The 25507-nt window shown below is 41.8% G+C and overlaps 2 protein-coding genes across 3 annotated transcripts in view; one reads left to right on the plus strand and one right to left on the minus strand.

The window, feature by feature from the left end:
- The window catches only part of SYN3 (synapsin III), a 178098-nt gene that overhangs the window by 53022 nt on the left and 99569 nt on the right, over positions 1-25507 (plus strand). The gene's annotated exons all lie outside the window — the stretch shown is intronic.
- Positions 1-25507, minus strand: part of TIMP3 (TIMP metallopeptidase inhibitor 3) — a 35057-nt gene that overhangs the window by 1774 nt on the left and 7776 nt on the right. The window contains exons 2-3 of the mRNA XM_065650089.1: positions 6291-6373; positions 48-159 (exon numbers count right to left, since the gene is read on the minus strand). Coding sequence (XP_065506161.1) covers positions 48-159; positions 6291-6373 — 195 coding nt within the window. The remainder of the gene's footprint in view (positions 1-47; positions 160-6290; positions 6374-25507) is intronic.

Genomic DNA, 25507 nt, shown 5'->3' on the forward strand with positions numbered 1-25507 from the left:
ACAGAACAGAAGAGGTTTTGATTATGAAAAAGTACTCTGCCCTTTACCTGTAATCAGATATTGGTACTTGTTGACCTCCAACTTGACTCCACAAAGGCTCTCAGAGGCTTCTGTGTAGATGTACTGAACATGTGGCATTATCTGGAAGCCCCTATACATCTAGAGAAACAAATGAAAATGCTTTAAGTCATCTTAGGATGATGATTTTTCACTTAGATTCTTTACAATCTGTGTTCCTAGACGGCAATGGCAAGCAGTGAACCTTTAATTTTTACAAGGGTGAAAGACTAACAGCACAAGCTGGACTCTGATTCCAGTATCCCCACCAAATCTGCTGGTGGAGAATACCCACCTGTTAACAAGCCACTCAAATTTGGCACAGAGACCACTTTTCCCTACCCACATTATTTCCAGTGGCCCTGAGTGAGCAAAGCCATCAACATTGCAAGCTCTGCCAACACCCTGAACAATTTTTTTCTTTATATAGCTCGTAATTAGGAAGAAACTAAAATACTTCAAGATTGGAATCTTTCTCCTTCACATGATTTAAACAATTTCTTCTGAACTAAGAGATTTTTCTTTTAAACGATGATCCTATTTTCCAGTGTTGCTGCTGGAAGAGTTTCAAATCTTTGGCACCTGATCCAAGTCATCAAGCCAGAAACCTCCTTCTCAAACACCTAGAATAGGCAACTCCTGCTGACCTCAGCAAGGATTTAAAGTTTCTCTTCATAAATGAATGCAGAAATAGAAATCTGCCCCATCTCTTAAAATTAGCCTGGTACTGGGCATCATAAAGAAAATATCATGTATACATAATCCCTCTATCCTGCTTCTCCTTTTTCATAATCTTTCTTAAGTGGATGTCAACATACAGTTGAGTAATTGAAATACGAACCCACAGATATACTGGCAGTTGGATTGTCAGAAATTATGATGTGTCCCTATCTGACCTGACCTTACCACTGCAATTTAGGGAAACTCATCCATGCCTGTTAGTAGCATAATGAAGACTGCATAGCAATGAAACAACCACTGCATTCATACATTGGACCAAATAAAACATATCCTAATTTTGAAATATTGAGGATGATTTTCCTCCAAATTTCATCTTCAAAATTTGGTTATCTTTTCAAAGTATTTGGTCTTTCTTCCTCACCAACTGTATGAATAGCCAATGTTTAAAAGTTAAAGGAAAACAACAAGAGTCATAAAGAATCACAGTTTCATAGCATTTCCCAGCCTGTCCTTGTATCTGACAGCTTCATTGATACACATTCACATTCAGTTTAAACTGTAAATATTAAAGTGAGGCAAAAGAGGAAAAAAATCCCAAACAGTCCCAGAGATACAGATTCTTGCTGCCATATCACCTGAGCAGTGGCACTCTCTTCCACGCTGTATTCTATTTCTTGACGTTCCCTATCATTCCCACATATGTGTCTCCATTTGTTCATCTTTCACTACACCCCCTCTCATTTAAAAATTAAGTAACCTTTTTCTTCTACAGAATTCATCCGTGCTATTCTTTCTGGTGTTAGGGGCCTGATTCATACCTCTATGAAGTCAGTGAAAGGATGTCTTGATTTAATAGATTTTATGCTAGGCCCAGATACTGCATTTAAAAAACATATAAAAATTCTACTAATTCTGCCATGCTGAGAGGTCAAGCTATCTTCTTGGCATCCACGGAATGTCTGCCAGGTTTTTTTTTTCTCCCTTAGTTGTATTACCTCAATCAGCATAATCTTATAACCATATCACAACTCAGTAACAGCACTGCTGTGTACAGTAAAAGACATGCTGAAGGGTTTGCATTTTCCAGCCCTCCCTCTGCACTCAGAAAATATGCAAGGAAAGCTTTTTTTAAAATTAAGTATACTGTATCAACAAAAGCTCACAGATCATGTTTGGAATACACCATTTTGTCCATGAGTGAGCATATTCTTACACTGAAGATGGAAGAACTGAACCTTGCCTAAACTCTACTTTATCCCTGGAGTTTTCTTGGTATGGGACAATCCACTCAGATTTTCCAATTATGCTCAAGATAGCTGGCAATCTAGGCTCTGGCACAGGCATCGTGTCTGTCCTTGGATGAGTTATTTAGCCTCCGGTACACTTTTGTTCCTCATCTGTAGAACAGCCCTGCCTTGCTTCAGGCCTCATTCTAGCGGGTGTCACAGTAAGAAGCTACAATAACAGTATCTAAGCAGATAAGGCAAGCTAAGATAACAGCTAGGGCTGCCCAGTCTCTCCAGGCAGCGCATTATCTACGTTGCAGAGAGCTGTATGCTCTGCATGTGCAGTACAAGTGATCTGTCACTCAGAGTGCCAAGCTCCAAGTAGTGTTGGGCTGATTCAGTATGCTATAAAGTCTACATGTGCGCAGGCACACTTTGAGCCCGTTCTCCCCCCTGCATAAAAGGTTACAAGGGAGACTCATTGTTCCTCTGAGAAGGTGCTTAGGTCCTTCCTACAGGACCCTTACAGTCGTCACTCCTCGCATCTTCTGCGCCATCAAGCTCAACATGACTGCCTATCAAGTAAACAGTGATGCTGAGCTGGGGGGTTTGGTTTTTGACTCCTGGACCTAATTTCCTATTCCCTTTCCATCGGGGACAGCACTGTCAGGGTTACTGAAGGAAGCATGCTCAGCCTCTCAAAAAGCACTTCAGCTCACCCCTCAGTGACCCTCATTGATGCTAACAACTGTCACGCTAATTGAGCCAGTGCTGGGGGCAGACAGGGCCTGCCTCATCCTCTGATGACTAAAGAAAATTCACCATGACCTTGGTTCTCAAGGGAAGAAAAAAAAAATTTGGCAAGGGGGATTCTTCTACAGATGTCCTCTTTCAAAACAAGTAAAACAATACCTTAAGTGTTATTTTTGGATACACAAAATATCCTGGAAATGCTATTAGGCCAATCAGAAGAAAACCAACCATAAAGCTTGCCTCTCCTAAGTGCCACCCTCTGAGTCCTCCTGTCACCACAAATGTGTATTTTTGGAGGCATAATGACAGGGAACAAAGTATTAGCAAGCGTCACATGGTGGTGTCTGCTAGTGCTGCTCCATTTCCAGCTGTGTCAGCATTCCCCTTAGCAGCCTCCATACTGCCTCGGAAATGCACATGCAAATCCTGTGGTGGTTCCTACTGCATGATTAACTTCACCCTGTGATATGATGTTCCTGCCTCTATCCCTCCCATGTGAGGTTGCAACAGATGCCAAGGCTTGGAGTCATCTTGCCTAACTTTCGGCTGCCTAAAATTTAGGCATTTCATATGAATTAGGCATCCTCTCTAATCAAACACCAAGGATGGGCACCTCCAGGAACAACTCAGCCTATCCTAAAACAGCTGTCTACAACTGGTGGGTTGAATTACACTTTGGGGGCTCCTGTCTCTTTCCATTGACAATCAAGAGAGCAGGAAAGACTCAACACCTCCTTTTAGTCTGTCTAAAATTAAGCTAAATTAATCTCACCCCACTTCTTTTCTCATGGGGCTATCAGGTTTCACCCCTTAGACTCATTTTACAGATTAGAAACAAACCAAGGAAAGCCTCCTTGCTTCTGGCAGCCTGTGCAGAGCACTGCCATGGTCAACCAGGACTGTCTGTGTACTTGAAGTAGAAATATCTTATCTCCTTGTTTCCTTTGCAGTTTCCCAAAATAGGTTTGGGCCATTCTCAGAATACACTGCAGCATCACAGGACATGCAAGGGTTAGATCAGTCCCTGTGCAGACTTCTGACACATGATCTCGAAATATTAATAAATTATTTGAGAAAGTGGGGGGGGAAGGCAGCAGGTGCTTGAAAAAGCATACAGCCTTGTCCAACAACAAACTTGAATGCAAGAAAGCCTGGTGCTGTTCTGCGCCTGTGGGCTGACCTTGTGCTCCAGTCCAGGTCCCAAGCTGGTTTAGCCGTGAAATTCAGCAGGGAGTTCAGGAGTGTTAGTGAGAGCAAGAATCAGCCACAGCAAACTCCAAGGAACCCATCAAAGAAATACAAAGACTGTTTGTTGCCTTTTAAGGCTCTCAGTGTTTTTCACATGCAATTCAGTACACACTGACAGACTAAATAGCTTGCTTATTTTTCATCTGCAGGTGCAGATGGGTTTATAGGTGGCCAAAAAAACACTGACATGTTAGTTTTATCTCCAGAGTTGTTCTCATGCAGCTGTGCTGAGCCATAGGCCTCCTTAGTGTTCTTTTTAGCAGGAGGACAGTCAGCTTTCATTGGGGTGAGCAAGGGAGAGATTTGCTGCATCACTCTGAGCTCCCCCACTGTATGGAGCTGAATCCCTCTTTATACTGAAGTCTCTAAGCTCAGTAGAAAGACAGCAGGGTTTCAAAGAAGACAGTTTGTTTATCAAGAACTATGTCCTCCAGACATTCCAGTTCTACTGAGCACTTTGACTGCTTCGGGTTCCTTCCTGCCAAAGGTCACAGTCAAATGTGCAATGCAACATCTCACCAGCCCACCATCTGTGCAGCAGGCATGGAGGCTATTTGACCAACACAAAATCACCTTTAAAGTCACTCTTGCTTTTGTTGGACACATAGCTTCCTAACAAAACACCGTGGAATTCCAAAAAGACAATTGTTCTCATGTGGTCTTGATGTGAGGATGTTGCTAATTACTGCAGTATCTGCTGTAAAACACCCTGGCCCCGTGCTGCAGAATAAACCAATGAAAACAGCCAGAACAGGCTCAAGCATCTTATTTAGAGATTGACATGATAGTGTCTATGGACAGTAAAGCGGCTGCTGCTCAATTCAGCATCCTCACCTTGCCTGGGCTTACGCTCCTCCTCATGCCAAAAGACACACAGAAACCTTTTCTATTCATAGCAGGGACACTGCTGCAGGGTTCTAGGTCAGAGGAAGAATGCTTAATGCTGTTCCAAAGACCTCTGACACTGCAGCTCACTGGCTGACAATGGAGCAGGCTGCATCATTACTTAGTAGAGCAATGGGGTACACTTGCTAAACTGCAGGAGCAGCAAAGAGTGCTGCAAGACTGATGAGGCCACAAAGAGCCAAACAGGAAGAAAAAAAAAAAAAATGAAGTGTGACAGCATTGTCAGCATTGTCTCACTGTTGCCCACATAACCAGTTGCCTCTTTACAAATACAAGTTGATCAACGAATGTATATCTCCTTCTGAATCTTAAAAAGAAATTTTTAAGACTACAGAAATTAGTAAACGCAGCACCTCATGCCTTCTTATTCAAACAGCAAGCATTCCACTCTAGTGGAAGAGCCATGCCAGGACCAGATTTGGCTACGTGTGCGCTTTTGCGACAACTTATGAAACAGGCTTTGCGTCTCCTCCTCCCAGCTTTCGTGCTTAGCTATAAACTGCCTTATAAAGAGAGTTACTGTTATGAGGCAGGCAAGTGACTGGCTTTTTTCTGAACCTTTACTTTGTCTAATATGTTTCAGATTTCTGCAGTCTCTGCCAAGCTTTTCCATCCCCCCCCCCCACACACACTTTTTTTTTTAATACATAAACCAGTCTTATGACTGGAATGGCATAGCCAAGAAAAACAATCTAGGGCTGATTTTTAGCATTATATAACAAAGGGTCAGTTTAAGAAAATACCCAAGTCCAAAGCAGCAGGTTGAATGCAGTTTGTTCAAAGAATTAGAGTTCTGAAGAGCGGAACTAGAGAAACCAAGCAACTGGTGTAGGAGATCTACTTCTTTTCATCTCAGAGTCAATATTTTACAGGTCTTCTGAGCTGATATTTGAAACCTACAGTGTTTGGTTTAGCTTTATATAAAGACTTCAATCTACAAGTTTCATTTGTTCTGTACATGGAAGAAAAACGCCATCATTTTAACCGATGGTCACAAGGAATGCAAGGAAAGAAGAGATGAAAGACCACTCTTGTGAAGCTGGCAGACCCCCTACCACCACCACAACTTGCATTTAATGGAAGCGCTGCATAGAAAAGCTTGCATTTCCACAGTCTAACACTGCATATGTTGAACACAAACAGGACTCTAGTATCTAGAGAAGTCCATATGGCAGCTTTTACTACTAGAAATTTTAAAAATAAAGGAAGAATTCAGGTATTCATCATCATATGTCTCTTCCTGCCCCTCTTCCCCCTCCAGGAAAATTTCTACCATTTGCTGGTTACCTTCCATTCTGGCTGACCAATATGAAAAGCTGAGGTGCTGATATTTTAAGTATGCAAACTCTGTTCACTATTAAATGTTAATTAGAATAGTTACCATACCTACAAGCTTATGTGAAATGTCTGTAAACATACCTTCATCTGCTTGACTGTGTATCTCATGGTTCCAAATGGTCCATCTTTCATGAGCTTCTTCCCCACAACTTTAGCTCGTATCACTGTCATAAGAGAGGAAAAATACAACAAATTATAAACAAGTTTACACAACATTTAGGCTAGACCTTCCTCTTCAAAAAAAGGCCACTTAGATAAATTATTCTGTAAAATGACACAAAACTGCAGGCCAAACTTCCTCTCGATTTGTTCTAAATTTGACACACAACGAAGGCATGTAGAATGGGATAGCAAAGCAAGTATTTATTTAGAGGAAATCCAGTTCCATGTGAAGAATAAGAACAAGCATTATTTATGCTGAAATCTCACTGAAATCTGCAAAGCAGACTATAGCTGGGACCAAGACAGGTTAAAATTTTTGCACTAAACCACTGGGATTAAGTTTGGAATTAATGTCTTAACTCTCAACATACAGAATGATGTTCAACAAGATACTATTTTTAAACTGTTCTTTGGGTGCCCAATGCAACTTCTGTTTCCCAGTAACCACAACAATACAGTACAGTGCACTGGAATATTCCGTATCTTGGGACTTCACTACAGCTGCCACCTTTCAGGTGCCACAAAACTCGCAACAAATGGCTCCCTTGAACAAATCACTACTGTGCAAAACCAGATTGATGCTAATGGGCAGCGTTCGTGCATGCAAGTAGCACCCAGTCTGATGCAGACACCTCTGCTGTACCATGGATGCACCTCAGCGAAGCCAACTGAGGCCAGGCCATCATAGATAAGGACTTTGACGTCCCTCAGATGGATCTAGTGGGTAGTTTACAGTCAGTGCTTAATGAAGAGCTCTCCTGCATATGTATTTTTGGAGCATTCCACAAAAACATGCAAACAACACCACTCCCTCCTCCCCGACTCCAAAGCCACTACTGTTCCACTGATCCTCTTTGAAAATGTTCTGCAATCACCTGCTCAGCTCACTAGAGGAGCAAAGCTTAGTGACAGAGCAGGCATTATTCAGCTGAAGTCTGCTCCCCTAGAACAGTCATATCACATAAAACAAGCACCAGAAGTGGGCTTGATTTTTACAAAGGCTGCAGAAAATGAGATTGGAGAAGACCAATCCTGGAAGAATAAGGATCACTTTTAGAAAACCCTCTACTCCAAATGCCACTCCTACAAACAACAGGACAAAAAAAAGTAAACAAGAAATTCATAATTCCATCAATCAAGAGAAACATCAAAACTACAACATAACCATCCAAATCTAACCTAAAATCTTATTCATCAAGCTTCTCATTACAAAGGCTATTAAAATTATTCCAGTAGAATAACCCAAAGAATGCAACATACATATAAGATGACTGAAAATGTAACAGTTATATATAATGCCCCAGAGATCTCTTTTTTTGTGGAAGAGGAGATATCAGATACTTTTGCATAAAGCTTATATCGACACACCATTGCAAACAATGCACCTCTGCTGAATATATGGCCCAATGGTTCCAGACAAGTGAAATCCAGCAACTAAGACAGACCATGTGCATCATCTCCTCTGAGCCCAGGAAGGTCCTGATTGTAAGTCCCTGCACAGGACAGAGGCTCTGCTTTCACAGCAATCTTTTCCAGCATTTCATCTGTGTTTTGCTGAATGTATCCTATTAATGCACCACAGAAAACAATTCATCAAAAAGCAGGAAGGCATGAAAGGGAGACAAAGAGGCGGAGGTTCTCCTTTGCAAGCAGGAAAACCCAACGAGTTATTATTGGCATTACAGCACTACCTAAATGCAGCAATGAAGTTCAGGATCCATTTTGCTACAGAAGCACCTTGTTGCTTCTTAGCTCATTTAGGTTTCAAACAGCTGTAGAAGCCCAACGGAAGAAATGGGGAAAAGAGGAATCTAAGTTTTTGTTCACTACCTAGAGCAAATTAATGAGGCAAAAAGGTTGGCCCAGCTTTCTGAATAATCTGAAGAACAGGTTTAAAGGAAGAGACAGGTCTGGTTATACACACCAGTTCCTGGAACTTGTTCCATGAGGATGGTGTGAAATGAAGACAAACTCACTTTCCTCTGATTTATATCCTGTGCTTCAGACAGACTTGTCAAATCAATTTTAAACTAGGTGAGCCAGTCCTGCTGGCTTTGATTCAAAGGACCAACAAAAACTTCATTCATTGAGTGTCAAACTTCATTCTTAATATTTTTTTCAGACTTCTATTCTACAGCAGCAGTAAAAGGCAGTACAATTTTATTGATTCTGCTATTGAACAAGTTGTTCAGACTTCGAGTTACTACCTTCTTCAAAATTTATTAGCTACACTGAAACATGTTCTTGAGGACTGCAAATATCTTTAAGGAACTAAGCTCTTCCATTTGTTGCCCCAACCACTAGTGAAGCTACAAAGACTAGACTGCCTAAGGGTCAGCGAGAACACAATTTCTTTAAGGCTTTGTGAATTCCAGGGCACTTCACTAATGCCAGAGTCTATAGCAAAGTGTGTCAAAAGTTTTATCTTCATCTACTGCATATCTGATACACTAAAATTGAAAAACTTGGTGTTCGCCCAACACATCTGAAATCGACAATGAAATCTATCTTACTGACAGTGATAAGAAATACACTAAAGGCAGCATTGCAAAACACCAGGATTTCCAAACCAGAATGCAGTTAGCATAATAGATGACAGGCACATTCCCAATTGCTGACAAAATATCTAAAACCCCATTTTCTTCACGTACATCACCGCTAGCTTGGCAGCCATTTAGCTTCTAGTTAGAGTAGCACAGCCACTTGAGAAAGAAACCAACTCTGATTTATGGACTAATCAACAGTTCCACCACAGGACCAAAGTTTCAAAATGCACATCTACACTAGCATGTAACAGCATCCCAACTTCAGCTAATGCTATGCTTGCAAGAAGGTAGAAAGATCCGTGACTCTGTATTTTCACGTTATTGATCCCCAGTACAGTCAGACAAGAACAGCTGTCCTAGCAAATCCACCTAGAAAAAACCATGAAAAACCCTAGTGTGAGCCATTACTTCGAGCCTTTTGTAAATGGGTCAAGCCCTCTATGTCTCAGAGAAGTTGCTTTTATCACCCAAATGGTACCTTTTCTAGGTAAGTTCCTTCCTTTATCAAAAATCTAGGAATGAACAAAGAACCCACCCTGCCTCATTTTTCCCATATTAAAGGAAAAGTCAAGCTGTTAGCCAAGGAGCAGAGGATACTCCAAAGTCTACCCCCTGTATCTTGTGAGGCTAAATTCCCACCCCCAGAGGATTGTATGCACCTGGGTAACTGGAGAGAAATGCTGGATGGATAGGACTGCTCAGAGGTTGCTCTGGCATGTCCAGCTTCATCACCCTAAGCCTCCATGCACAAGAGCCACCTGCAAATCTGCCCAGAACAGAGGTCCAGGCTGCAAGTCTGCAGCCACCTCTTTCCCAGTTCCTGTCTTTGCTCCTTCAAACCGCTGCTCGCCAGTTATACTGATGGACCACTCTTCACACCTGGCCAAAAGACAAAGAACATTGCTTCTAAGTGAGCAGTGGCCATGCATACTTGCCTGAGGAATTTTTCATCCTTTGCAAAGTATCAGATATTTACAGTATTTCTGTTATGTTAATGAAGTCAACTGTTTACTTCTGAGGACCCCTACTGCTTAAGCAGAAGGAGGCAAAAGGTGCTGTGACTGCTCTCCCTGAGCTCCTTCCTTCTCCCTGAAGCTCTATTACAGTCCCGCTATTACTGATGGGAAACTTTATCCCACACAAGTGGTCACCAAAATAGCTGCATATTTTTAAACCACAATTCCTTTGAAGTACTGCCTATGAAAATACTCCGAGATGAATGTTTCTCAGTACTTTGGGGTTTCAGGTCGGGTCACTTTGTGGGACTGGAGCAGTTGGCAAGGTCTCATGAGTGATTTGTAATTATTTATGAAAAGTTAAATTAGATGAGGATATAAATCTTGATAAGATAAGCATGGCAGTAATACCATGATTCAAAGAGGAGAAAACATGAGCTGCTTCTCAATATTTGACTTGATTAAAAAAAAAAAGAGAAAACAGAGAAACAAAACCGGATATTTAGTTGACATTCTAAAAAAACCCAAAAAAGTTACAAAAATAACAACCTGCTTTGTTTGAGGATTAAAGAAATAACCATTTGTGATACGTCGGTAGGTGTAATGTATTTAACTCTCTTCTCTTGCCCCTCCCCCCCCCCCCTTTTTTTTATGTAAACTAGCTTAGTGCTTAGGAAAACAGAGATGGCTCAGATTTGCCACAGGACTAGTATAGTGCAAGCAGCTAATAGTCTGTGTTTCACTAGTATCTCTAGTGTGGTACAAACTGTATGCAAGTGCATGTATACACACAAAAATCACTTATCTTTTTCCAAATATCACCAGATGAGGTCTTATAAACGCAAACAAATCAGAATGGGCATAGGAGAAAAAGGACCTATAAGCACTTTTATTTGCCCAAGCACACATGTATCTAACTCAAGTACTGTTTAACATTGTCCCTTACTCTGTGGCCATTTTCTCAAGGATTCATAGGAAGAACAGCAGAAGACGACACAGGCTTTACAGCTGAGATAGCAGAGAACATTCTTTTCACGAGGCAAGGGGTAGACAAACAGGCAATAACTGAAGTGAGGGAAGTGGACAGGTGAGATTAAGACATGTGCCAAGCTGAGGAAACAACATGGTAAAAAGACTTGTTATTACCAAGTCATTTCATCCAGGCACATGCTAGCTACTACATGTGTAGTTGCTCTTCTTCCCAACTGAAAAGCAAAGGCATTAACTGTCTTAGTTTGGTCTTAGTTCAGTCCCGTTTGTGTCCCTTGTCGGGGCAGCCACTAGATGGTGACACTATTACAAATCTCACGTTAACGAGAGGGCAGTGCTACACACACAGGCTAACACCAGTAATCCCAGTTGCATGCCCAACTCTACCATGAGAACCAGATGCTTTCATGCAAGTGGGCTGGCTGTCATCCACAAACAGCCTTTTAAGAGGAGGCACACACCCTTTAGAGACCAGGATTTGCTCCAAACCCATTTCCCTTGTCACCAATTACGAACAGCTCAGGAGAGTAAACAAATGCTACACTTCCCATTATTGTGTCAAGGATTTATTTTATTGGTGTGCAATATGAGTATTTTTTTAAGTGAGAGGTTTGGCTGAGATGTACGCTCACTAGATTTAAGTGAAGGATGTAGAGGATTTGTGTTGTTTACTAATGGAGACACGGGACAAGTTATTCTCCCAGCCCATTCTTTAGCATCCAAAGAGTGGCAAAATAAAATATATGGGGAGCAGCAACGTGACCAGGAGGATGAAGAAAGGTTCCTTCTCTCCTGAGACCACTGACTACGCCAGGAACCAGACAGCAAAAACAACCCCCAATAGAATGGTGCGCTTGCAAATGCTGCCTTAACATTAGACATAGGACGTGTCAAGGAGGATGGTTGCCATTTTATTCATCCAAAGACTACAGTAGGGCTCACTTCCAAAAGTGATTTACTGAGAACTTTCTACCAAGTTTACTAGCAGCTCTCTCATTCAGCCTGTCGCACAAAACCGCCTTACTGTGCTGGTACATGCTGGAGGGCTCACATCATGCAGGACTAAGGCAGCTGGTACGTTTAACACTTCTGAACACACCTAGCACACCACTGAGGTATCAGTTTAGTCTGGCATATATGAGGGTGTCTCCTAACCTGGTCAAGGCAGGATGTTTTTACACACAGATTTTCTAGCATTGGTGCTGATAGTGCTGTTTAAAAGACAGAATTGCTGTGTCTGTCTTGCTCACTCTCTCTTATGAGCTGCATGCTTTTCCCACTTCCCTGGCTGATCTGTTAGCAATTACTACCAACACTCTTGGCCTCCCAAATACCAGAGGACCTTAACTACAAGTGGACTGTGGCCTTTGGACTGGAAGTCTGGCCCAGCTTTATGAAGCCTCTTGGGAAGCTCTATTAAATTGGCTGGTGGCTATAGATTTGTATGAGAAGCAAGTGAGTGGGGCTTGTTTTGGAAAGGGGACAAGAAAGCAGCCTCTCACCCACTCCTCCACTTCCACAGCAATGCAGAACAGATGAAGAAATGCTGATGACAACAGGGGATCCACAAAGAGGGAAAAAAAACCCACCACAGATATAAGCCTCCAGTCTGTTTTATGATCTGTCTGTACCGAAATCACATCTTCCTACATAACCGAAATAGAATTATTGTACAAATTAGAGTACTGAATTTGAAGGCTTCCTGTGAAGTGCAAGAAGGCTGAAAAAACACAATAGAGGAGCTTTCTCTTTCCTCTTTCCATTATGACCTCCAGCCAAAGCCACAAGAACAAAGCAAACCTCTTTTGCTTTGTCTTGGAAGGAGCCAAATCCAGCTGTGCTGCTACACCTCATCACCAGAGAACCTCATCAAGAAAGCAAAAAAAGGTAGTGAAGGAAGAGGTTCACTGCTGGCTGCCTTCCTCTTGTACCCCTCACCAACAAACTAGCTCCCATAACTGGCAGTCCAAATCTTGACCTCATGCTTTTTCAAAGTGTTCTGAGGAACACCAGCTGAGAAGGAGCACCTTCTTGACATCAGTCACCTCTGCCAGTCAGACAAATAAACTGCCACATACTTCAGCAAGTGCATTAGAAGATCCTGACCAACAATAAAAGTCTAAATAAAAAGAGGAAGGCAAGACACCCAGGTAACTTCCCTTCCCATTTTTTAACCAGAACTATGACATTTACTTTTGGCCTTTGTTTTACAGATTAAAAAAACGTTACTAGTCTGTGGCATAGCAAGGCTGTTTGAAGGCCACTCAAAAAAGTGGAAAGCAATTAAATGGCTTCACCCAGGCCCGAACTCTAAAACGACTGATCACAATTGAAGTTGCTAAATATTAATCCGGTTTCCCATCCCTGCAGATTTGCACAAGCTGAACTTCTTAATTCCCAAGACTGCAAAATAAGGAGTGATACAACTCCTTCATACAAGAACAATGATTGCATCAGACCTCCCATCACTTCAAAAAGTATAAACTGCTCTAGAAGGGCTTTACTTGGGAGAAAGTTAATCTTCCCAACAAGACAAAAAATTAAAGATGCAAGGTTGCATAAAACAAGCAGAACTTGGTTTGTGCTTGGCATTTCACCTGTAGCTTATTAACTGGATACAGTTTTTTCTGATGGTAGCAGTAGCAAGCATTTTTCTCTCCCCTCATATGGTGCATCTCACCCTACGGAAACCCAAGCTCCCGTTGAAATACATTAGAACTGGAGAAGTCTCTGTTAGACAAGAAACTGCAAATTCTCTTGTAGACATTTCATTCAGGTTCCTATATGCAATTTGGCTGAAGGCTCTTCAGCTGCCCAGCACTGCCCCTGCATCTCACTCCTCATGTTAGCTCCCTTGCTTTCCCATCATCCACAGATAGTCTGTTTGGATGATGGAGGAAAAGACTAAAAGGAGAAAGAAGAAATGAGGTATCTAAAATGCATTTATATCCATTTACAAGCAGAATCTTTTAGATCCATGTGTCGATGGTATATTTCATGCCAAGGGAGACTAGCTTCAGGAAATACCTTGTGCTAAACACAGAGAAGCTAAAAGAAGAAATAAAATAAATAAAATTAACAACATCTCTTGTTACTAGCTATTATACGTACTAAACCTGGGGAAGCCAGGTAGACCCACAAGGTTAGCTAGAACAGGCACAGTATAGCTGGTTGAGTTACATGCATTGCTAAGTTAGTCTCACAGCTTGCAGCAACAAAACATTCTGGGTCTGCTACAGATGTAAACAGAGACACTGCAGACTACCTAAGTGTGCTTATGGCTTTGAAAAACCTCTGGCAAAATAAAAAGAGAAAACAATGTCATTTCTGCCAACTAGACATTTCTCTGTCCCCTTTTTGGCAGGCTTTTTTTTTTTTTTTAAGTTGCACCTAAATATTTTTTAACTAGTTACTGAAAGCTGAATTCAGGCTAAAGGCAGTAGGCAAGTATCAAACTGGAGGAAGGAAAAGCAATGCAAGTAGAGGGAGGGCAAGGGAGCACCTCACAAACAGAGTGCTGTAAGAGAGGTACCCTGCACCTCTCTCCAAGGGATGTTTTCAGCAGAGTGCATTTTGCCGCATTTTGTGCCACTGACAATTGCCAAAGAAAGAACTGCTTTCAGCCAAGGTTAGCAGTGTTGGAAAGATGGTTGTCAAAACCAACGCACAACAGCACTTCCAAAGCCAATTTACAACAGTGGATAAAAATAACAAGCATATGACTCAAAGCTGGTCAGGCAATGCTCGGCTCAAAACACCTTTTCCATTTTCTTCTAGTCTACGCAAGATTTGTGCAATAAGATTTAACTCAGTCCTTGCTTCCAAATCAAGTACTTCTAGACACAGTACATACAGGACAAGGGGAAGCCAGGCTGAGACAGATAAGGCTCTGGTTTCTCATAAGCTCTTTGGAATTGTCCAAGGGAACCACAGGTCTAAGCATTCCACTCAGAGAATATGGCAGAGCTGAAGTGAGACCAGTTAGGGGCAAATGGAAACCATATGCGATTTTAATGAAATAAGGCGCTGGTACACACAGCTTGCTGCTGCAGGAGCATTTACTGCCTGAAAGGAATGTGCATCTGGCATTGATTGTTTCCCAACCCATCAAGTGAGCAGTAACATGGCAAGCAAATTGGAGCATATGATGAGAGATGAATTGCCTACGAAAGTACAGTTAGGGGAGCAGCCTCTGCAGGGAGAAAACATGTCCTTTGCCAGTGATTTAGTGATAGAGTTGTAAATGAGGCTGATCTTTAATTTCCACAGATCATGATAATAAATCACAAGAATGAGTGCTACAGTGATTAAAATGGATCAAGCGGCATTTTAAAGAAGCAACTACAATCACAGAAATCCCATTCTGATTCATGTGGGGCAGGCAGACTTTTACTCCCTTGACGTCATGGGCACTGCTTAAAAATAAAGTACTGTTGATCCTAAGCAAGAGTAATATACAGCCCTCAAACAATGTCTGTTGCTGCTAGTATTCAAATGATGTTGCTTTTACATGTACATCAAAATAAGTACAAAGTGAGGAGATTTAATGCTGAAGAGGCAGTGTAGATGCATCCTTCTCTTCCATTTTTTAATTTTTGAGTGGAAATTTCCCAGGAAGTTTCAGATCTGCTGAGAAAGATAAGTCCTTGCCCGGTAAAGCTGTAGATAAGTTGCTCTACTGGGATACAGTCATTCCTTCTGCAAGCTGTTGTGTTGCAACTTGATATCTGGTTCTCAGAACAAAACCACTATCTTCACCAAGCAGCCAAGAGAAAGGGGTGAAAGATGCTCTGATCCAGCGCTCAACCACATATACAGTGACTGCCCACAGCTGAACCTGGTAGACCATACTTTGTTTTTCATGTAATGGTAAGACATCTACAAAACCAGATACATAGAACTGGAAGGTCTTTCTTCCTTGTGCTAGATTTCCTCTGTGGGATATCTGGAGTCAACAAGCATAATAAATTAATCAGTGTTTTTCAAGGAGGCAACAGAAAATTCTTGAGCCAAACCCGCCTATTTATTAGTCTTCCTTAAGCCACTGTGCAATACATGAACCCATTGGGAGCTCACATCTAAATGGTCCAACAGGAGGAGGAAGAGGAAGGAGTCCTGCTAAACAGACCATTTGAAAGCAGTTTTCTCCTGCGCATTAGAAATAGGGCAGCTGCAACAGCCCATATAAACCTTTCAAAACAGGGAGTATCAAAAGCCACAGGCCTGGACACTCCCTGCTTCAGCAACTTACTTCAGAGGACTCTCCTTGCTTCAGCACCTCACCCAGCTGGGACGGGTGCCAGCGTTCTGCAAGGAGGCTGTACTCCGCTGATCACATGGTTTACACTCAATTTTGCACGTAGGAGCAAGAGAGGAAGAACTGTTTGGGAACATGGATAGATTTCAAGGGTACTGGGTGGGTCTGCAAATTCCTTCCTGCATTAGAAAACTTGCATTAAACTGATAGGCTAAGCAGCTGCCCGTGCCAAAGAGGTATACATATTTAACCAGGTCAGGCCTATATGTGCTGTTCTGCCGTTCCCATTTGCACTGGACTTGACAGGACCTAGTATTGCTTAGAGACCCTGGAATTAAACCTGCATGCACACAGTTTCTCCTGTGAGAAGCCAGTACCTTTGCCCACCATTCTTGAACCATTATAAATTGTTCAGAAGCTGGCAGCCTCTGCAGACTGTTCACATACATCAGATGTGTCCATGACACAGTTCTGGTTTATCATAATGCTTAAGGAATTTACTAATTGCCCATGTTATTAAGGTCCATTATGTAACCACAGTCATTAATACTAGATAGCTGAGCTTAGCTGTATGAAGAATTTTACCCTAGAGTCTGAGCACCATGTAAGGACTTAGGTGTAGCACTCGGATCCTGATTCAGTGTTCATTGAATCAAGTGGAAAAGTTCCCTGAGTCCTGAATCACCCTCATGTACCACAATTCCCAGTCAGACTACAGGTCAAGGTCAGGACAATATCAGGGTAAACTTCACACTGACCAATGTGCCCACCTACCCAGAACTTTCCAAGATCCCATGTAGTGCCCTGTCATAATGGTGCTCCAAAACATCATCCTTCATTTTGGACCTTCACAGGAGTATCAAAAGCCAGAACAACTCAGTGTTGACTTGTTGTGGGAGTAAGGTTAGTTAAAAAAAAAAAAAAAGAAGAGTGATAGACATCTCATGAAAGAGGTAATGAGAAAACCTGGAAGTCTAAGAACATCTATAAGGAACAACTCCTTATATGAGTAACACGAATATTGCACATTGTATATCCTCCGGCTCTCAAGACACAGGATTCACAGGATTTTCCCTGTGCAATGACACAGAGCACTGACAGCAGAAAGGGTAGGCAGACACTGGCCAGTTATCTTTGTCCTTCAGTTTTCTCAGAAAGTCCCTGACTGTCCTACTGACAGACTGGCCAAAGTTGTTCCATAGAAACTGCAGTGGAGAGAGAAACAGTATCACCATCTCGTTCTTTTATTACCCAAACTTCCTTCATACAAACTTTTCATTAAAATACCATGTTCATGAAGAGCCTAATAGGCCATAAACAGATTTCCCAAAGTTGTGTGTCATTAATTGGACATTCATATGCATCTTGGTGCTCCTAATGAAATATTAATGAGATATGACTCTTAGCTAGACTTCTGTAAGCACAGAGACCACACTAAATGGTTAACAGTACCTGTCTACCACCAATTGTTGACTTTTTTTTTTTGCACAACAGATATACAAATCCAAGACTAACCCATACTGTTTTATTCCTAGTCAGTATTGCTAATAAGTGCTTTTATATGGAAATTCTCAAGTCTGACCACATGAATCTGATGGAGTTTTACCTAAAGGGAACCTATCAGTCAGTTAGCTCATCTGTGCTACTGGAGTTTGAGAGTTTCATAAAGTATTCTTACCAAAAACTTTCATAAAGTTCCAGTTTGGGAGAGGTAAGCCTGCATTCTGGTATAACTTCTTGGGTGTCCTTGTCATTTTCTTAGACAAAAAACAAAAGGTCACAAGTTATGGCTAGCCAGTCACGGCACAGTGATTGCTGTTCCTGAATGCTCTAAGATCCACCAACTGTTTTGGGAGGCAGAAGTTCTCTGGATACTGCACTGCTGAATGTTTACAGATAAGGCTAATCATTTCCAGGGTATACACCAGGCTTGACGGCTTCCTGTCTGCCCAGGTCTCCCGAGACATTCCTGCAACAGTACAGTTTTGGCAAAGTAATAAACCACCCTCCCAAGAGCCAGTTTTCAGGGCTCCAGTTTAGCTCACACCTGGAAACACAGGTGTACACATGTTTATACATTGACAGGGAGGGATCTAGCAGGGGGAAATACCTCATCTTAGTCCACTGGCAGCAGCACTGCTACAAACTTGTTTGTTCATTTACGCAGCAAACCCAAGGAGAGCTGCCCATTGCCAAGGACTTCAGCAAGCAAAGGCTACATTGGTTTGTGTTTTAAAGGGAATTCTCAACATTAAGAAAAAGCTAACTATAAACCCCAGAGGACTAATGAACTGGAATCTCTCCCAGCTTGAGAAGTAGCGTGTAACCTGATCAAAATCAGCACTTCAGAAGGGGAAGTTGTTACTGTTCAACTATCAGGGATAGCACTGGTAGAAATGTTTCTGGAAATGCTTTTTCTTGTCAGGAAACATAGCTTTACTTAAGTCACAAATTTCTAAGGAAAGCATCAACTTCAGCAAAACTGTTTTGTTTGGGGTTTTTTAAAATTTTATTTACATTTTTCTTCTCAGAAAGACAGACTTATTTTCACACAGAACCAGCATTTCTCTGCAGCTGCACTTTAAGTCTAAATGTTGATATGAAATGACACCTTTGTTCAAAATGGACATTCTGAACTAACCTTTCAAAACATTAGATTCAGATGCATCAGAATCACTTTTTCCACAAAACTCCATGCTGAAAACTCTGATATTTTCATTTTGCCTCACATTTCAGAGTCCACCATTTCAAAATTCTGTATGGAACAGAAACTGAAGCAAGTTTCTAGGCTTTGACTGTATAAATCAAAGGTGACAACGAGAAGCTTTAATGACAGAGTAAATTCAATTTTTCCCCCTCATTTTTCAGAAGCAAGTAAATTCATACCAATGAGAGCTGCAGGTGCTGAGAACTGGCATTATTTCAAAAAGCAAGCCATTATCCCCTATCATCTCAAAGGGTATCTAAACTAAAATAAGCATTCAACATCAGAGATCAGTCCTTTAATTCACTGTGCCAATAGAAGTCTGTCAACACTGTAGACTGTAAATGAACATAGACATACTAGAGCTATCTTTAAAAAGCAACTTAGGATACCACACACTAATTTAATCTGTTCCTCAAGTAAAAACATTGGCCTGCTGAGTGCTTGTACTTTGAGACTGCAGGCAAGTCAACCTTGTGACAAATGCCTTCCTACTCTCTTTTTCCTTTCTAGCTGTTTCCAACATTTTGAAGCGGTATTGTTTGATTGCAGGCTGTTTCCTGAAGCTGCTTCCTTCAACTGCCTGTTTAACCCAGTGGGAATCTTTTCACTGATTTTAACTGGAGCAGGATCAGGCTCTAAATAAGCAGCGGTGGAATCCCTAGACTTAGGAACTGAACAGCTGTCTCTGCCTTTCCAAAAAGAAAAAAAAGAGGGAAAGTTACTCCTGCAGCTGTTTTCCTCTAAGTGCCTTTGCTCCAAACTGTAACAGGACTGGAGGGAAGGGGAGAAGGTGGAATTTTCATAACCCATTAGAAAGGAGCATGGACCATTGCGCAGCAGGTCTTTCATTTCTACTCAAGCAGGGTCACGGATGCCAGGCTCAGACAGCCCTAAGGGCACGGGAAAAGTCATCTTCTTGTTTTCACATCTCATTCACAGAATGGATAACGAGGGGGAGGGAGGAATCAGCCTTTGGGTTAATTAGCACCATGAACAGACAGCTGCATTGTCATTAGAAGTTCAAGAAGTCATTGGGGTCATCACTGAACAGCAAGATGTACACACACGCACACGAGGCACACGTCTAAGCCTGGGTTTTTAGCAGCCTTGCTCTGCTCTGATTTTCCACTCCCCCAAGGGAAACACCGAGTCAAGAACACTGAACTGTTGTAGTTCTGAGGAGAAGACAGAAGGACAAAGGCACTACCACTGAATAGCTGTTGTTCATCCCCTTGGAACTGCTTAATTTCACACTTAATACACCAACTAAGAATACTTACACGGCTTTCTTCCCCTGAGAAAAATCAGAGGTGTGGCTTACCAATGTATAGTTTCATGTCCGCTTCTAATATTCTGTCGCATAAGCAGAACCCCAGTTAACAGAACCAGGCTATTACTGCACAATTTCCTTCCACTGCCTCCTTCCACAAGCAAGGAAAACAAGGAAGTGCAAATGCATATTAACAAACCCAGAAATGAGCACGTATAAATAATAATGAAAAGTCAAAACCTCTAAAATGACAAGGACTGCTACTAATAAGGTTTGGAGCAGTGCTAGCCTCAGAGAGTCACAAGTTGGCTTAAAAACAAAACCAACCAATTATCCAACTATGCAAAAGAGCCACAGATTACATTCTCACTGCCACAGTTTGCAGTAGCATTTTCTGGTAAGGGATTTTAGTGAAAATGCACCAAGACAAGTAAGAGTTCCCCTGTCACTTTTCAAACAGGGCAGTGAAGAAATAAAACCATGCATAGTTGAAGCACTAGTGCTTCTACAGAAAGCAGACTGGCAGTTCCTGGTCCTGTCAGCTGTAGCTTTGCTGCCAATACATTCTAAAACCAAAATGGGGCTGAAACCACTATCATGATAGTGAAATCTCACCAAAATGTAGTTTTCCTTTTCTGGGTGAAAGGATCACAGATCCTGCTTGCTCTTGCTATTAAACTGGCAGGCAAACATGTAGCTCACTCATAAGTGTATAGTTCTATTCAGTGCTTGCTCTTTACCAAGGGAAATTACTCTAGGAATACAGAAATAAGATTTTTTTAAATTTTATTTTAACCATTATAGTTCTATTGATTCCAGTGTACACTGGTTGCGCACATAATTGAATGTCAGTATGTTTATGACAATACAGCTGTTGCAGCAACTCTAGTGGAAATGTTCTCATGGGGAAAAAAAAGTAGAATAAAGATATATAGTCCAAAATTCAGACAAGAAACAACATGCATCAGCATTTCAGTGTTAATTGCTTAAGTTAAGGTGGCTGCTGTGAGCTCTGAAGTCCAAGTGAGCTAAGTAGCCCCTCTTAGAAAACTCCTTTGAATTCTTCCCCCCCCCATTCAGGTCTTTGGGTATTTTTTGGAACAAAAACTGCCTTTTCTATATTTTTCTATGGTATAGCCAGGTGGTGCTGCCTCAAAGCATCACCACAATAATCATTCAATAATAACTTCAGGCAATCTTTCCCTGTTGGTCCACATATATATTGAGGAATATATGCTGTCACATGCTGACCTTACAATGGCTTGACGAACAAATGTAGACCCTGCACAAAAATGTGAATCCCCAGGTGTGCCAAGACAACTATCACCCTAGGACCCTGTTCTGTTCACTCTCCTGTCCTTCTGTCAACAAGGCTGCCTAGTCAGGATGTGGGTAGGCAATGTTGTCAAATTCAGAAGAGGGAAGGTTTGAACAGCACAAAGGACAAAGTTTACGTCAATGACCCAAGCTGCCATACTGCATAAAAGACAAACAGGAAAACAGTTTATGTGACAGGAGGGAAACAAAGATGCACAGCACTTCCCTTTACCCTACCCCTTCCAACAGCCATTAGTACAGGAGGAAATCAGTATGAAAAAAGGGCATTCAGAAACAAATATGAGATCTTGCCCTGACAGGAAGGAACCTATTGGCTTGAAAACTTTCCGGTAGTAGCGAAAGCTTTGTTTCCCATCCAGCCAAATGCACAGGTGCTGTCTGCTTTCTACAATCCACGCTATTTCTTCAACCAGTTTAAAGATGGTGTAGGAATAAAGGCTGGTAAGGACCTGCTTCCCTGTTTAGTTGCTGTTTTCTCAACAGTCAGTGTGTTGGAAAGGACAAGTCTCCTTGGGATCAAGCTGGCAGTGCTACTCCAGCAGGCTCCTGCTAAATCACACAACATCAAGGGATGTAGGGTCTGTAACACAAGGATTTATTAGTCCTAGGTTTATATTCCTGTAATTATTTGGTGTCAAGAGAATCCTCAGAACAAAATATGAGTAAATACATTATGTTCATCCTGTTGGCCTCCCAGTCAAACAGAAAAAGAGCAAACCAGAATATACTGGGAAACTCAAGAGATAGCTGCAATTTAGAATGCATGCAGGAGGTAGATTAGACATTCATACTGATAACAAAAAACAGACTCCCCAAAGTTAACATAACAAATGCCTTTAAAGAGTTCTGGAGGTAACTTAAAACTGCAGGGTTTGAATCAATCTCTAACTATGAGGAATTAGGATGATAGCTGCAGAAGAGGGCTTTGGCAAAGTCAGACTACCCCATACTAGGCTTCTGGGAGGGATATTTTATCAGTTTTGGAGCTCCAGCCTAGCTGGATGATGCATATGACTCACTATCACAGGTTCTGCTGCAGGGTGCTTGTTCCAAAGTAAGGGTGTTAAAGGCAACATACCGATAATGGTCATTGGCTGTTTGCCACCAGGTTTAGTCAAGCTTCTCTCTGAAGGGATAATACTCATTAAAACCTTGCTGTGATAATTTGGGGTCTCTTAAAGTGCCACCTAGGAGTTCTGTCTGATATTGTGGAATCCTCTGTGTTTCTCTGTAAAGCTGCAAACTGTTACACAGTGAGGGAAAAGCAGGAAAGCTGCTTAATTCTATTGAAAATATACTGTCTGTAGAGGAGATGGAAACAGACTTATTGAAGTTTCCTTTTTATCTTGATCCTCTAAGGAAATAACCAACTAAATCCTTAATCCCCCACCCCCTTGGGGAAAGAAAGAAAAAAAAAAAAAAGAGAAAAAAACAGGAAGATAAGAGACAGGTGCTGCTCTTCATATTTAGTAAAATAAAACAGAGGGCTTAAGAACTCATCTTGCCCTTGCCCCAGCACAATTCTTTGCAATACTGAGGCTCTTGCACAGGAACTGCTGCTCTTGTCTTCCCATGCTTCTCTGGGTTTGTGATTTTTGCCCTGTGGGATGCTAAGGGAGGGCCCTGTATTTTGTGGCTATTGAAGTACTGTACATGATGGCTACTGAAGTGCCCCAGGGGTCACTTTGCTGTTTTATTTCCTCTTGGACTGATTCTCTTCACCAGTGCATTTAAGGTATTCATTATTGCAAGTGCTATACATTTTCATGTAGTGTGGTCCCTTGACTAGTGTCTCCTGTTCCTTCTTAAACCATTTTTCTCCTGACCCTCCATTCTCCAAAATATCAGAAATTTTTCAGCTTTTAGCTCTGCACCATATGCAGTATATTATTTATTGGAGGAAATCGTTTACTCAGAAGCAAGCCCATGTATCCTAGTCCACAAGCAAGCATGATAAACAGGGAAACTGTTTCACTCTAAAAGGACTCCCTCCATTTTCCTAGGGAAATTGAAAGCAGAGGACCCAGCAATCACACGCTTCACGAGAGCGGGTCCTAAAGGCCGTTTCATACTGTCACCTCAATCCCCTTTAATCTGCAGTGTGCATTTCTCTAGACCTATGAAAGGCAGGCAAGATATTTATAGCAGTGTCAGAAGAGGCAGGAAGTAGGAAACTGGGGCGGGTGTTTGGAAAGTGTATAAAGGGCTTGGAACTGTGGGGCCAGCCTGGAACTCCTTCCCCAAAAAGAACATGGAGCTGAAGGAGAAGTGTCTGGGGAATAGCTGGTTTTCTACAGATATCCTCTGGCTCCCTCCTCCTCTACCTGTTGCCTTTCCAACACCAGCTATTTCCCGTCTTTCGAAGTCAAGTGGAAGTTTTCCATTCTGTGGTTTTCCTGTCTTGGTCCAAGCAAGCACATTTTCTCCCTTATATTTTAACTGTTTGAAGACCAACACCAAAATCTGCTCTCTAGAGGGAGAGCTTCCTACTTACAGCTGATCAAAGAAATTTGAGAGGGCTGATTAAATGTCAGAGGAGCAAGATCTTTGCTTGTTCATGTTTCAGTGAGCACAAGAGATTGAACTTGTTGTCTGAACAAATGCTCCAGTGCTCTTCTATAGAAAATTAACAGACTAACATAATACCAGCAGGCCTCCCTGCACTGCAGTAACACCCAATACAGAGAGAAACGTAGAGAAAAGGAAACGGATGTTGAAGTCCCCGTATTGTAATTACAATACAGCATGAGGGCGTTAAAATTCGGGTCCTTCAGTCTAGCCCAGCAGGAGACTGGGTCATTTTGAACATGGACCCATGGAACAGAAGCACTCCTGTTTCCTATATGCTATTGTGGGTTGTTTTGTTTTTTGGGTTTTTTTTAATGAACCACCGGGGAGCAAGAAGTAATAATGTGTTACCTTCATGTTGTTGCACCTGGTGTAGCCATTACTATCTGTGCAAGCATTGTGCAAATTCATTGCAATTCGTCATCTGCTTTGCTGAAGTACCAGCGATCATGGAGGCCAGCGGACACCTGGGCCTTTTCAAGTCACAGTCAAGGAATTAAAAAGGGAAAAATCTACAGCATCTCTCTTTCATCCTTGGGCCCTTTCACATACCTTTCTTTACGTCCCCAATAAACTAGTTCTAAGCTCTTTAAGAACCAGCAGGATTACAATACTCTGACACTTTAACAACAGATGGGTAACTAAGGAATACTAGGGATTTTTTAATTAGAGTATGTATTTTCATTCAAAATCAATAACAAATAGGTGTTGAACAATGATGGTTCTGCTGTTTGCAGGCTGACTGCAGTAGGTCAGGTCAGGTTACTACTTTAGGTATATCAAAAGTACCTTTCAACTATATGTTGCATCTGGCTTAATTTCATTTGCTTCTCCTGCTGTGCAGTCTGCATCATTTTCCAGCTAAGGTGTATTTTCCTTATAACTCACCTAGTGAATATAAAAGGAGCCCAACCCCTGCACATACACCCAGGCAACCTGCACTTCTTGAAGGGTTGCTTGAAGAAACTTTGCATTTGTCTGAATGGAGGAAAACAACTGCACAGCTACCATCCAGATAGAGTAAAGTGTGTATCCTCTGTCCATGGCCAGTCCACCCAGCCAGGATTTTCAAAGCCTAAGCCTTGATTGCCACTTAGAAACAAATATGCTACAGGCAATTGGAGATCAATCAGTAGAACATCGGATTGTTTTATATGCGTACTCCTACCCGTGTGTTCCCTGAAGCCACAGTAGCCATTCACCCTCCTGGAGGGATTAGATCCACCTTGGGCATGTCCCACAGTTTCAGATGGGGTGACCTACCATGTGTCACAGGTAGTGATTCTTAACTCAACCAGCCTGTTTCTAGTTCATTAATGCTTCCATACAACACCTTTCACTTCTCCAGTAATCCTTCTCTCCTACTTACACTTCAAGACTAGTCTTTGAAGGGCCCCTGCCACTCCTACAGCTCCTAAATACCTTCTCCCATTACAAGTTTCCCATTGAGCCTCTTACTGTGATCATCCTCTTCCCCCATCTGTAACAAAGATGGAAGTTTTCA

Source organism: Caloenas nicobarica, chromosome 1, assembly GCF_036013445.1.
Source record: "Caloenas nicobarica isolate bCalNic1 chromosome 1, bCalNic1.hap1, whole genome shotgun sequence".
Taxonomy (NCBI): domain Eukaryota; kingdom Metazoa; phylum Chordata; class Aves; order Columbiformes; family Columbidae; genus Caloenas; species Caloenas nicobarica.